Source organism: Limulus polyphemus, unplaced genomic scaffold, assembly GCF_000517525.1.
Source record: "Limulus polyphemus unplaced genomic scaffold, Limulus_polyphemus-2.1.2 Scaffold162, whole genome shotgun sequence".
Classification (NCBI taxonomy): Eukaryota; Metazoa; Arthropoda; class Merostomata; order Xiphosura; family Limulidae; genus Limulus; species Limulus polyphemus.
In genome coordinates this window covers 763,689-777,426 of record NW_013665772.1, presented here as the reverse complement: position 1 = coordinate 777,426, position 13,738 = coordinate 763,689, and the positions used below count along the sequence as shown (strand labels likewise).

General features: G+C 35.5%; 1 protein-coding gene across 1 annotated transcript in view; it reads right to left on the bottom strand.

The window, feature by feature from the left end:
- LOC106477065 (dual specificity tyrosine-phosphorylation-regulated kinase 4-like) overlaps positions 1–13,738 on the bottom strand; it is a 67,892-nt gene that overhangs the window by 20,479 nt on the left and 33,675 nt on the right. The window contains exon 2 of the mRNA XM_013937669.2: positions 7,491–8,049. Within this exon, the coding sequence (XP_013793123.1) occupies positions 7,491–8,049 (559 nt within the window). The remainder of the gene's footprint in view (positions 1–7,490; positions 8,050–13,738) is intronic.

Sequence of the window (13,738 nt, the reverse complement as noted above, 5' to 3'; positions counted from 1 at the left end):
GTACTAACAGAAATACATTAACCCCATATCAAACCAGCCAACCAGAAAAAACCTGAACCACAGAAAAAAAATCAACAACAACCGTACAGAAGGGAGGAAGAGGTCTACTTGAACCTGACCCTCCCAGGTCGTTGACCTAAATCCCGATCCGGAGAAGAGAGAGAGAGAAGCAAGGGCTCTAAGACTCTAAGGTCTAAAATGTTTTGTGTACCTATAGGGGATGTAGTACTCATAGCATACTCTAAGTTAAGGAATTGTATTTTTGTGTGAAAATATAATAAAATGTCATCACTGGATGTGTCATATTTTATTGGAGGACACTGTATTTTCGAAGGGGTTGTGAAGGCGTTTGAGAAAGTCATTGGTCCACATATTATACGAATGATATGGGAATAGGTGAGCTACAGAGTGTTTTAGTAGATTACAAGATGAAAATTTGAATGTAACTTGAAAGGCACGTGAACTTCCGCCCGAGGGTCTTGCTTGAAACATACAAGTAACGAAAAAGCAGTGTCCACAAACCGGAAGCGTCCAAAGTGCAGAACTAGCTAACACCGAAGAGCATATGTAAAATAAGATGGGTTTATGTTCTCACTGCTTGTTTCTTGTAGGTTTTTTGTTTGTTTGTTATTGTTGTTTTTCTGGCATGACCAAAACAAGATAAGGAAGAAATGAAACAAAGTAAACAAGTATTAACTGATCTCATGGAAGAGAAGGAAATACGAAAGATTTGGTCACTGAATATTTTAACAACCATAAATCTGCACATTGATTGTTTGTTATTGTTGTTTTTCTGGCATGACCAAAACAAGATAAGGAAGAAATGAAACAAAGTAAACAAGTATTAACTGATCTCATGGAAGAGAAGAAAATACGAAAGATTTGGTCCCTGAATATTTTAACAACCATAAATCTGCACATTGATTGTTTGTTTGTTTTTGAATTTGACCATCCGTTACTTGACCATCCCAGATCCCGATCAAGATGAATATATATAGGTGTAGAGTACACTTGACCCTCCCAGATCCCGATCAAGATGAATATATATATATATCGGTCCAGAGTATACTTGACCCTCTCAGATCCCGATCAAGATGAATATATACAGGTATAGATTGCACGTGACCCTCCCAGTTCCCGATCAAAATGAATATATATAGGTCTAGAGTACACCTGACCCTCCCAGATTCTAAAAGACCTAAAAACGCCCCCGAGTTCAACAGTAGTGAACTAATAAAAGTATGTAATTAACAAAGTTTTTACAATATTTACTTAATTTGAAAACTACCCTTCTGTGTGAACCTCAGAGCTTTAACTTTATAAATTTTATTTCAATTTCTATCAGAAATGAAGAGAAATGTCAAAGATCTGAGCTCAGAATAACCAACACTCAGTTGTTACTTTCTATGGTTTGATTTAATATTATCTTAGAATGGACCTGTGCATCTGATGCTCTTGGCTGAAGGTTAATACACTTTTGCAAAGCGAGTTGGCGTATTAATTTTAACTCCATTGAGGACAGTGGAGTGTTGACGTAATGGTAGATGTATTTCCTGTACATTACATTCATTCTTCACAGAGCCGTATTCAATTAGATTAAGTGATACCAGCTTCAGTTGTTTGCTGATACGCTTGCCGACAGTTTCATCAACTGAAGTGGTGCATGGTAGGCAGTATCTAATATTCACAGGCAGCATTCATCGTACTTACATACTAAATTGTGGAAATATATTTATGATGTTCCATTTCTAAACCTGTTCTATGGGGAAAATATATGTCACTTATGGGCAAAGTTAATATAATATTACTAAGTCGAAGTCTTCTGGGGACCGTGCAACAGCATGGTTTAACGTAATAATAAAAAAAGAAGATTGACAGAGAGAGGCTGTCATTACAGAAATTGAATTTAATAATATATCATTATTTTTCTACTTATTTGTATACACACACACACACATATATATATATATGTGTATACTGTAATGTATCGAACTTTTAAATCAGTTTTTTGTTAAGCTTGACAGATTACACCCAAACTAAACTGAGAAATAAAACATCATGATTTATCTGAAAAATATAATTAACTAGCTGGAGTACCTGAAATAAAAACTCGTTTGTGCTTCTATTTTTTTTATTAACATAATAAGCATTAAAAGTGAGATAAAAATACATAGAGGTACCAGTACTGAAAAGAAAGACATACTGTTTTCAAGAATTCTAGCAACAGTGGTCACATAGTTCATTCTAATGCTGAGGGATATACAAAATTGACACTTTTTCCGAAATTAAATGGAGGGTAGGGGGGTTCCAACCCCTATGACATTTCTCATATCATCCTGCATCACTGTGCCAAGTTCGGTGCTGACTGATCAAGAAATATGGAAACGTATAAGGAACAGACAGACAGACAGACACACACATATTGACGTTTATTTATATAGATGAAATTATATAGCACCAACTTTAACTGTAATGCAATGGAACAATATGAGCAACTTTCGCATCCTAAGAGTAACAAAATAGATAATTCGATACAAAAGAAGCGTAATTTCAACTGAGCTGCACTTAAAAAAAAAGAGAAACAAGAATTATCACTGTTAGTTAGTTCGACTGAAACATTTACTTACAGGAGTACAGTTACTGTATTATGAATAAAGTAAAGGATTAGGGAGAGGAATAAGAAGCACCAATTCATTGTGTAGAGGGCTCTCGTTTGGATTCTTTTTGGGATTGAAAAGTCTCTCACAAAATGGTTGAAAGAATAAATATTGATAATTTATTCCATCTTTTGTTGTACACATCTTTCTGTTAAAGTTCCATTTCATCACCATGCAGCATCAAAAAACTGGTAACACGATCACGATGTTATCCTGCTATTATAGGCCCATTTAAGCTGAAACGATCTCATGCTAGTTTTAAAACTACGACTAACTTATACGTGATAGTCTCAATTGCGCTTTATTAAAACAATATGGGCATGCTAATATAGTAGTGTATCGCCTCAGACGCGAGTCGTGGCCCCTTGGGTCACAAGTTTAACGCCTACGTATTTGGCTCATACGTAATTCCTGATCATTCGATACTAAAAGGCTGTCTTATGGCTGAAAAAGACATGAAAAACTCTTCCAAAATGAAATATGTATAAAATTTGTATACAGTGAGATCGATAAAAGATATAAAGCCCAAGGACATAACTTTTGAAATAGTCTTCAATATTTTCCCTGGAAGCAGAAATGCTCGCGCAGGAGAGCGTTTAATAAATACTCCAACTACACCCCAAGCCAATCGGGAGTAACGGTTTTACCTGCAAAGTTAATATTATGATTACAAAAGAGAAACCTCCGACTCAAAAAGCCATTGCAATGAAGCTGGATATATCATTTAATACTGTTAATAAGATAATAACAAAGAATTCATATTTGATGAAGATTCACAAGCTTACAGCGCCATCTAGAAATCAACCGTTGTTTTCATGAAAAATACGTCTGGATAAACACGTCCCTCAACGAATCAGCAGTATTGTTTTGTTTGTAATTAAGCACAGAGCTACACAATGGGCTATCTGTGCTCTGCCCATCAAGGGTATCGAAACCCGGATTCTACAGTTGTAAGTCCGCAGACATACCGCTGTGCCACTGGGGGGGGGGGGTTCGATTTCCCGCGGTGGACACGGCAGTTAGTTCAGTGTGGCTTCGCTCTTAAACAAAAACAAACTAGATAAAGCTCAATCACAGCAATCTTATTTCACATACAACTATAAAGCCTCTTGATACAGCTCCAATGGATTCTTGTGTTACTGATTTCATTGGCTTTGAAAGCTGACGTCCATGAATATTAAAAGGTCTGTGCAAAGTCTGTTAAGATGTGTGGCCTAAAATTGGTTTCGCCATCTTTCGCAGAAGTTTGTACAATTTACAATCTCGGACAATAGTGCGTAATCACTGCTATCAGACAGAGCACGATCGATAATAGAAAAAAATGTTCCAAGGTTAGCACGGGACCTTAAACATCTTTCTTAGGTCTAATCACTTCTCTAACTCTGTTGGAATCAGTAGCGTGCAGAGGGGGGGGGAAGTGCCACACTATTCACAATTCATGACGATTGTTATGCCGTTAAATTTCACATTTCTTTAGAAAAGCTGAGAATTATTGTAATTTTATGTTACAATTTTAGCAAGCATGCTTATGTAATTTATTATTATATTCCAACCAGTGGCTTGCAAAGGTTCTATGACACCCGGGGCCTTGTACCTTAGACCTTGGGGAAGGGCGGAAAGGGTTCTACTATTCGATTCGACTATTTGCGTTGGATGCTCTCCAGATATGGATGCCCGGGGCCCCTCTACTAGCACTTAGGGTTGAATTAGTACACGATATCTACTAGCACTTAGGGTTGAATCAGTACACGATGTCTACTAGCACTTAAGGTTGAATTAGCACATGATATCTACTAGCACTTAAGGTTGAATTAGCACATGATATTTACTAGCACTTAGGGTTGAATTAGTACACGATGTCTACTAGCACTTAGGGTTGAATTATCACATGATGTCTACTAGCACTTAGGGTTGAATTAGTACACGATCTCTACCGGATTTAGGAGAGTGAGATACATCCTGGAAGAAATACTTATCATGTGCTAATTCAACCTTAAGTGCTAGTAGATACCATGTGCTAATTCAACCCTAAGTGCTAGTAGACATCATGTGCTAATTCAACCATAAGTGCTACTCGCTGTAGCAGGACCCAATCACGGACACTATGTACTGTTTCCTAAGATGGTTGTTTTGGGTTCTACTTTATTTGCGAGTGCCACATGGAGCAAAGATATTTCCGGATGATTGTGATACAGTCTTCTGATTGCTCAGCAACAAAAATAATGTGTGTGTGTGGGGGGGGGCAGTTTTGTTTTTTTTAATTAGATTCATTTTTCTTCTGAGAGAGTTAAGACTCGGTGTAGAAATCTAGTTTTTGTTGTTTCGTGTATCTTTCGGTTTGCTGATCGATATACATTATTTTTCTAGTAATTTCATCCCAACAGTCTCAAGTTTATTTGCAAGTAGATTGCATTTTCGTTTTCCTTTAATTGAATAAAGTTTCATTTGCCTATCGTTTAATATAAACATGTTTTTCTTCTGTTCAACACAATAGCTCTCCACCTGTACGTTCCATCGTTTTTTCAGATAAATAAAGCGTTTATTTTTGTTTCAACTTCACATTTTGTCTTAACTCTTTCATTCCACTTGCAACAGTCCACCGGTAGGACAGCGGTAAGTCTTCGGATTTAAAACACTGGAATCAGGGGGTTCGATTCCCCCTCGGTGGACACAGCAGATAGCCCGATGTGGCTTTGCTATAAGAAAACACACACCACTTGCAACAACTCACTACAATCAATGCTTCAAACGAAAAACAAAAACATGCCGGTACTCAAGCGTTTTCTGAGGTTTTTCTGGGGTATTACTTAATTCACATTCCCCCGGTATTTTAATATTTTCTGGAGGATACAATGAAGATGTATCCATTAATAAAGATTTTATAGCGTATAGTACGATAACAGTAACTTTTTTATGTGATCATGTCTCCCGTTGTAGAGGCGAAACGTTTGTTTCTTGTTAAGCACAAAGCTACACAATGGGTTATCTGTGATGTGCCGACCACGAGTAGTGAAACCAGAATTTTAGCGTTACAAGTCCGCAAACCTACCGCTGAGCCACTTGGGGATGGAGGGATGGGGGTGCAGGTGAAATGTCATCTTAATAAAATATTCTTTGCTTTACTTTACCCATTTTGAAAGCTGTATTTTAGAAGAACTAACACAATTTACCTATCCCTCAGTCATTTTCATTACTTTCTTATCCCTCCTTTGCACTCTAACGTTAATTTTTGGAAGCTCGGAAAATACTGTTACCAATTAAAATGCATACACACAAACACATATATGCGCACGCGCATACGCACACAAAGACATATATGCGCACGCGCATATGCACACAAACACACAGAATAGTTTATTATTTCTTCGAAACAGCTTGAAGTCAACAAGAAATAATACATTACCATTCGTTAGAAACAGCTTGAAGCCAACAAGAAATAATACCTTACTGTTTGTTCAAAACAGCTTGAAACCAACAAGAAATAATACCTTACTGTTTGTTCAAAACAGCTTGAAACCAACAAGAAATAATACATTACTGTTTGTTCAAAACAGCTTGAAGTCAACAAGAAATAATACATTACCATTCGTTAGAAACAGCTTGAAACCAACAAGAAATAATACCTTACTGTTTGTTCAAAACAGCTTGAAGCCAACAAGAAATAATACCTTACTGTTTGTTCAAAACAGCTTGAAACCAACAAGAAATAATACCTTACTGTTTGTTCAAAACAGCTTGAAGCCAACAAGAAATAATACCTTACTGTTTGTTCAAAACAACTTGAAACCACCAAGAAATAATACCTTACTGTTTGTTCAAAACAGCTTGAAGCCAACAAGGAGGAATACCTTACTGTTTTTTCAAAACAACTTGAAACCAACAAAGAATAAGATACTGGCTCCTGATGAAAACAGCTTGAGGCCATCAGGAAATTGTAGGTTTTAACTCAAACTCACGAGGACTAGACGGTCAAGTCAGAATCCCCTAGGATTCAAGGAGAACTGTTCTTAATTTTGAACTACTGACCGGACGGTAGGTAGCCAGTCAACGGCACCAATTGTTAAAAGTATGAACTTTGATTATTTCAATCGAATAACAGGATTGAATTTCGGTTTTATAATTCGTCTGCAATTGAAAGCGTGGGCACGCTCAGTGGCGTTACATTTCGAATCCAAGACTCTTCAATACACAAACGGACATGGTAAACAAGAGGCCACGTCCACCTCTTATGTCAACAACAAAGTGTATTGTACTATTTGTTTACCATTTTTTATTGACAATACTGATTACCAATCAGTACCATGTTGATATCTAGAAACTAATGGAGAGGAAAATCAATGTGACATAGTGAATAGAATAAGATGGCTACTTAAAAGTGATGATAAACATCCTCATGTAGTCACCGAAAACAAAATTATACCCTTTTGAAACACGTAATACTTTGTACTCACTCTTATTTTCGCTTTTTTTATGATAAAAAATCACAAGAAGTAACGCAAGTTTTTCAAACTTTCGTTAAAAACATGCAAAATTCATTATCTTTTTATTATACATATATCCTCATCTTTGTTTATAACTAAAGTTTCTGTAAGTCTAACTTAGTGAATAATCAGTCAAAGAATGCAGTAATGACTGATGTTTATAGCTAATTTTCCAAACAATTGACCTATATACAGTGCAGTAGTAACTAGGAATCTTTGTAATACAATAAAAGGTTTCGCTTTTACTAAAAATTACGTTACGTGATTTAAGCACATTTTCTCGCTAACAGCGTCATTTTAAGGAAATAATAATAATAATATATATATATATATATATATAAAGAAGTATTACCTTGTGAGGTTAAAGGCAATCTTCTGCCGTAAGGATCAACTCGTAAGAACTTTTGATTGTATTCATTATTATGCTCTGTTTGAGAAATGTGTCGTTTCGGAGTTGCTAAACTTTCGTTACTATTGGAAGAGGACATGTTTTTGGCACTGTTTCCTTCATTGTTGTTGTTTTGTACGTGACTAGCGTTTTCTATTCTGTTGCTGTTCCATCCTGGATTTATATTGAGGCTGTTGTTAAGGGGCCCATGCCTAGCGTTATTTGTGGAAAGTAATGGTAGAGAAGATTCAGCATCTAACCCAGAAATGACGCAATTATTTCCTGTAATTTGATTGATAATGTTGTCTTCTTTATGGGATAAATTATGTCTGTTGTTAAAAGCTTTTTGCAATCCTATACTTGGTAAACTGGTGGATTTATCCAGTTGGTTTAAGCCGTTTATTCTTCCTAGCTTCTGTGATAGGTTTGCCAAGGCAACAGATGAGCAGGACGATTTGACTTGGAGATGAGAACCAAGAGCGCCACCTAATTTAACTATTGCTTCTTTGACATTTCCCGGACTCTGGAATAAAGAAAATAATATTTAATTAATATTCAAAAGAAAATAAATGTTATTGAGTAGAAGAAATAAATAGGAAGAATGAAATAAATGTAAAATTAAGAAATTATTGAACTGGAGTAAAAAATAAATCATTAACTGATAAATGTAATACGATGACCTGGTCTGTGAATTGGTAACCTCAAAGATAAGAATCATAACTTTAGGGAAATCAGGAAATGTTCTAAGGAGTTAAACTGAATTCTTTAACCCTGAATGAGTTTGAAACAGAAAAGAGATGGACATAATGTGAACAAGCTATATTCTCAACAAAAACTAATTAAAAGCGAACAAATACACTGAGCGATGGATTTTGCTTATAGATAACAGTTAGAGAGGACTAAATCATTTATCTTATTCTCCAGGCATTCTATTATAGACTAAAAGAGAACAAAAGTATATACTCTCAGAGCACAAACGCTTCTTTTATCACTGTTGGTTATTATAATAACAAGATCAGTAAGATACACCTCAAGGTATCACCTGACCTACTAGTTGAAAAGACCACTAGCTTCCTATACAGCAATATCTCCCACGAGATAGCGTATCTGACACGAAAATGGAATGACTTAAATTTAAAAATAACTAGTTAAAATGCAATATAGCCTTATTTCATCACCAATGTTCTACTTTTGAAACTACACACGTAGCTAGAAACGTGTATGCGCGAAACTTTTTGAATTTTCTGGTTCAGTATGAAAAATTCACCTTACTAAACTAGAGAAGACAAAACAAACAATAAATGTGCCTTGCATAACACATAATTACATCCCTTCTTAGGACTTCACTGAATCAACAGTGGATTAGCAGCCGAAACATAGGATATAACCTAGTTAGTAATTACAATAATCAATATGTACTAATATAAAATAATTAGTAGCTAATTAGACTTAATGATTGTACAGACTACTAAACAAGACAACAATGAAAGTTTTCAATTTGCTACACACTAATTACTACACTTTGTACTTTAGTCTGTAGGATGTTTATCACAGTTATTTATAGGTCGTTTAATAAACCAAATTATAGAATAAATTCTCATCAACTCGAAATGAAAATGTAATGTCACCCAGGCTATGCCAAACTGTCTTCTAAGAAAGCTACACTGTGTTGCCTGGAATTTTGCTGATCATTAAATAGTATATGGAAAATTAAATACTGAGTTAGGTAGAAAGAAGTATGAAATCACTTTAAGATACAGAGTGATCTAAATTCGTTTGTCAACGAGTCTTCACATGAAATAAATATTGGGTTTTGTAAACATCAAGTCGGTGAATTATTTGAAACGTATTAGGTGTTTCTTTTAGGTTATTTTTACAATTGGACATTTCATGTCAATCAAAATGTTTCATACATTCTTTCGCTTTGATAGATCAAATAAACTTTGTTCTCAACTTTTAATTTGCCTCCTACACATCTGAATCATGTTGATATATATGAAGGAATTATATTGGGCATGTATAATTCCAATTTAAAGAGAACATAATATATTCCTAGGAATATTACATATCATCAGTACAAAAATATGGGCTCATTACTTTATATAAAAAGAAGGTACCTTCAAAGTAGAAGAGGACCCGATATACAACTTGAACTGAAATATCTGTGGGAGGAGTGGGCAAACAAAACCTTGTCCAGGTGGGTGGCGCTACATCAGGCTATAATATCATACTAATTTCATTTCATTTTGTTATAACATAGATAAATATGTCATGCAATAATCAGGTCTCTGCTACCGGTCTACTATGGCAGTGTTTGTCAGCCTTTTTTCGCTCGTGGCTCCCTTTTGAGTTTGATTTATCTCTTTGGCCCCACCCTTCGTAGACGCTCTTACTTAGGAAAAAAAGTTCATTTATTTCCACACCGTTGATTTATAATATATTTATAATATTGTATCACAATAATGTATTGTTTTTAAATATTTTGTTTATAACATACTATTTACTTGTACAAGTAAAAATATTCTGTTAATCATAGACATTTTATTCAGTGTGATCCTTGGGCCTGATGAACACTTGAAAGTTTTGAATGTCCGGTTGCAGTGTGGTCAGCGATAAGCGAAGATCACCTCTCTTCACAACATCAAGGCGGTTAAGTATTTTTGATAGCAAATAAGTTACCCGACTAAAACCAGATTCAACCAGATAAGATGTGGGAAAAGCGATAAAATACAGCTTTGCCTTTTCCCAGAGCTGTGGACATTTATTAGTTATTTCACTATTTATCCAGAAATAATATTTGTCACGTTTGAATCTAGCTTGGGCTGTTGAAATGTTTTATTCGAGCAATGAAGTTTCGGTGGCCCACTCAGAATTTACTGTAGCCCCCTAATTTTCCGTCATTCACGTGTGGTCCCAGTCATGGGTCATTCGCCTTTGGTATCAACAAATTCGACCACTAAAGATGTCAATGTAGAAGTAGGTTAGTTTTGTATACTATGTAGTCTCTATATCAAGATCACTGATGTGGAGGTTTAGCAGATCCTGGAGGATACATCCTCCATATTTTTTTATGGGATCACCACGAGTGACGTAGGTAATGCATGCGAAAGTTAACCCTATTGCTTTTTCTAATCAATGATTATCTTTAACAGTGACACAGATCTTTATCTAATTCCAATCATTTGTGGCCCTCGCACCCCCTCCACCAAAAAGTGTGCATTAAACATTTCCTCTTGGCGACATCTGAGGGAAACGAACCTTGTATAAGCCTCTTTCGCGTACCCCCTGGACCCTCATTTTGCACCCCCATGGGGTACCAACACTACTGGTTGGGAACCCCTGCTCTAGGTGGAGGCACTGTCTTTCGCTTCGTGTACTTGTGCCTCCTCTATTTTAACTGTTTTTGTTCAATAAATAAAGTGATATTTTATTGCACTTCCAGTTTTGTGTCTAGTCTCTTTCTTCAATGCCCCCCAGTGGCATAGCGGTATATCTGCGGACTTACAATGCTAGAAACCCGGTTCCAATACCCGTGGTGGGCGGAGCACAGATAGCCCATTGTGTAGCTTTGTGCTTAATTACAAACAAACTTTCTTCAATCATTTCATGCAGGAAATTAATTTTAACCATGTATAACATTTTCTGAGCCCCCCAGTGGCACGGGGGTATGTCTGCGGAGTTACAACGCTAGAAACCGGGTTTCGATACCCGTGGTGGGCAGAGCTCAGACAGCCTATTGTGTAGCCTTGTGCATAACTTCAAACAAACATTTTCTGCCGTTCCTCTAGTTATTACAATTTTCTACTCTAATCTTTTTTGAGAACACCACATGGGTATATCTCAAGTATCGTACTTTCAACTGAAAATATTGCATAACGTCCACACACACGCGCGCGCTTCTGGAATATCTCAGTTTTAAAGAAAAAAGAATCTTGTTAAGATTACAGATGACCATTTTCTCACCAACGATCTTTCCTCAATCAATTTGTAGCTAGTGTTTATTTTGTAAAAAAAAAACAAAAACTTTCCAATTTATCATTTCCAAATAACAGTATATCTCAAACTTCAGGATGATTTTATGTAATTATCGTTTTTATAATGGTTATTTCCCTATAGAAATGTACATGGTTTCTGGACAAATTATTATATGCACGTCCTACATATTGTAACATGTTTTGACCTTAACATATTCCATAATTGTAACGTTTATGGTCTGTTTTCAAATGGAACGATGACATTGCGTGTTCATGTACAATGCAACAGCTATTTAACGCGAATTACGTATTTCGCACGGTGAAACTGTTAGTGTTATCACACAAATAACCGTTTCTACAGAAAACTATACAATTTTCATCTATAAATAAATCATTGCTCCTGTTCTACTATACGTGTTAAGAAAATAACCCTAATAATTGAAATTACAACTGTGAAGTCCTAAACTATTTTGCATTCTTCGAACAAATCAAGCAATGGTTCATAAAATATTTTAAAACAGTATCAACGACGTTGGCGTAACGATGGACTAACTTGAAAGTTGGAGAACAACACAAGTGTGGAATAAACTCACTCAAAGTTTTATGAACGACCAAGATGTAGGAGATATTTAGCATGAATATTATCCTAACTTTGAACCGATTGACTTTTCTTTCAGTCATACCAAACGTCCACATTACTATAAGACACGCCTAATTACTCTATGTGAATTAGAGCAAACCCACAGTTCCCATTGTCTCTCTTAACACCTCTTCCTCTTAATACGTCTTGCCTCATGATGTTTGAAAAGTTCCCCTTTTTGTCAATGAGCTTTTAATGCCCTCTGCACATCTACTGTAGTGAATAAATTTAAAATTTGTCTTGCAAGTAGAAATCTCCCGGTGGGATAACAGTAAATCTATGGACGTACAAGGCTAAAATCCGGGGTTCAACTCCCTTTGGTGGGCACAGCAGAGAGCTCAATGTGGCTTAGCCCTAAAACAAATAAACAAATATGCAATAGAAAATTTGAACTAATACAGGATTTTAGGAACTACGAGGAATAGATGAGAATAAGCCTTATATATATATATACAGTGACCAATTACAGTTATTTCCAAAACAACTCGACCTTAAAACTGGACTAATATTTATTTATGAAAGACATTTACTATTACCACCTAATGCATACACACTATGCTAAAGTATTTATGGATTATTTGTATATTGCACACTAATTACGCCTGTTTCTATTCTCTTCACTGAGTTTATGCAGATTTTAAGCTAAAACAGAATACTAAAAATGCGATGACCTGATATCGTAAAATTTATTCCTAACCTAGTAGCACATATTCAGAAATAAGTTCATAAATAATAAATATTATCGTTTACCAAGGAATTTGACTGCGACCTTTGAATTCTACGTTTTCCAACATACATGAATTGTTCAGTGATTTGTTTTTGTCTTAATTGTATCCAGTTGTTCTTTATTTCAAAGCATTAGGTCAACTTATGTTTTAAATGTTTTCTTCTTACCGGTGGTTAATATAATAAAGTTTAGAAAATGAAAATACAGTAGATATTAACAAATACGGAAAAAGTTGTTTTATTAATCCACAAAATATGAACATTCAATAAGTTTGTCTTTAGTAAAAATCCTATAAAAAAAGCATCTCTTTCGAATAATCTTAATTCAGATTTGAATGTAAACAGATTTCAATGTGTCAGTAGCTTTCAAAATGAAGGACTTAACAAAGTTTTCTAAAACCAAAAACAAAACATTATTTTCAAAAAGGACAGACATCGGTGTCGCAAACGATCCTTGTAATATATTTAATATTATTATATGATGATTTTTCAATACTTATAGATATTCACGGGAATAAGAAGCACAATAGGAGCAAGCATATCTTATGATATTTGTAGCAACTGTTATCCGATATCTTGTTTCAGACTGTGGCGTTCCACAATGAATGCATAATCCTAGGTGGCGCCTTGAGCTTCGGGTATTAGTGAACTTTAAAAAGTTTGAACTGCCCTATTGCGCACACCATAAAATCTAACCAATGAACCTTTAAACTTGTACCATACATGGTACCAACTAACCTTTTGTCATGAACTCTTTATAATTGATAAGTTCTAAGAGTCCAAATACGAAGGTTTTTGTAGAAACGTACACACAGAGGCGTAGCCAATGGGGAGGGGGGGGACTCAAGGAGGCCCCTCCCCTGAAAAATCTG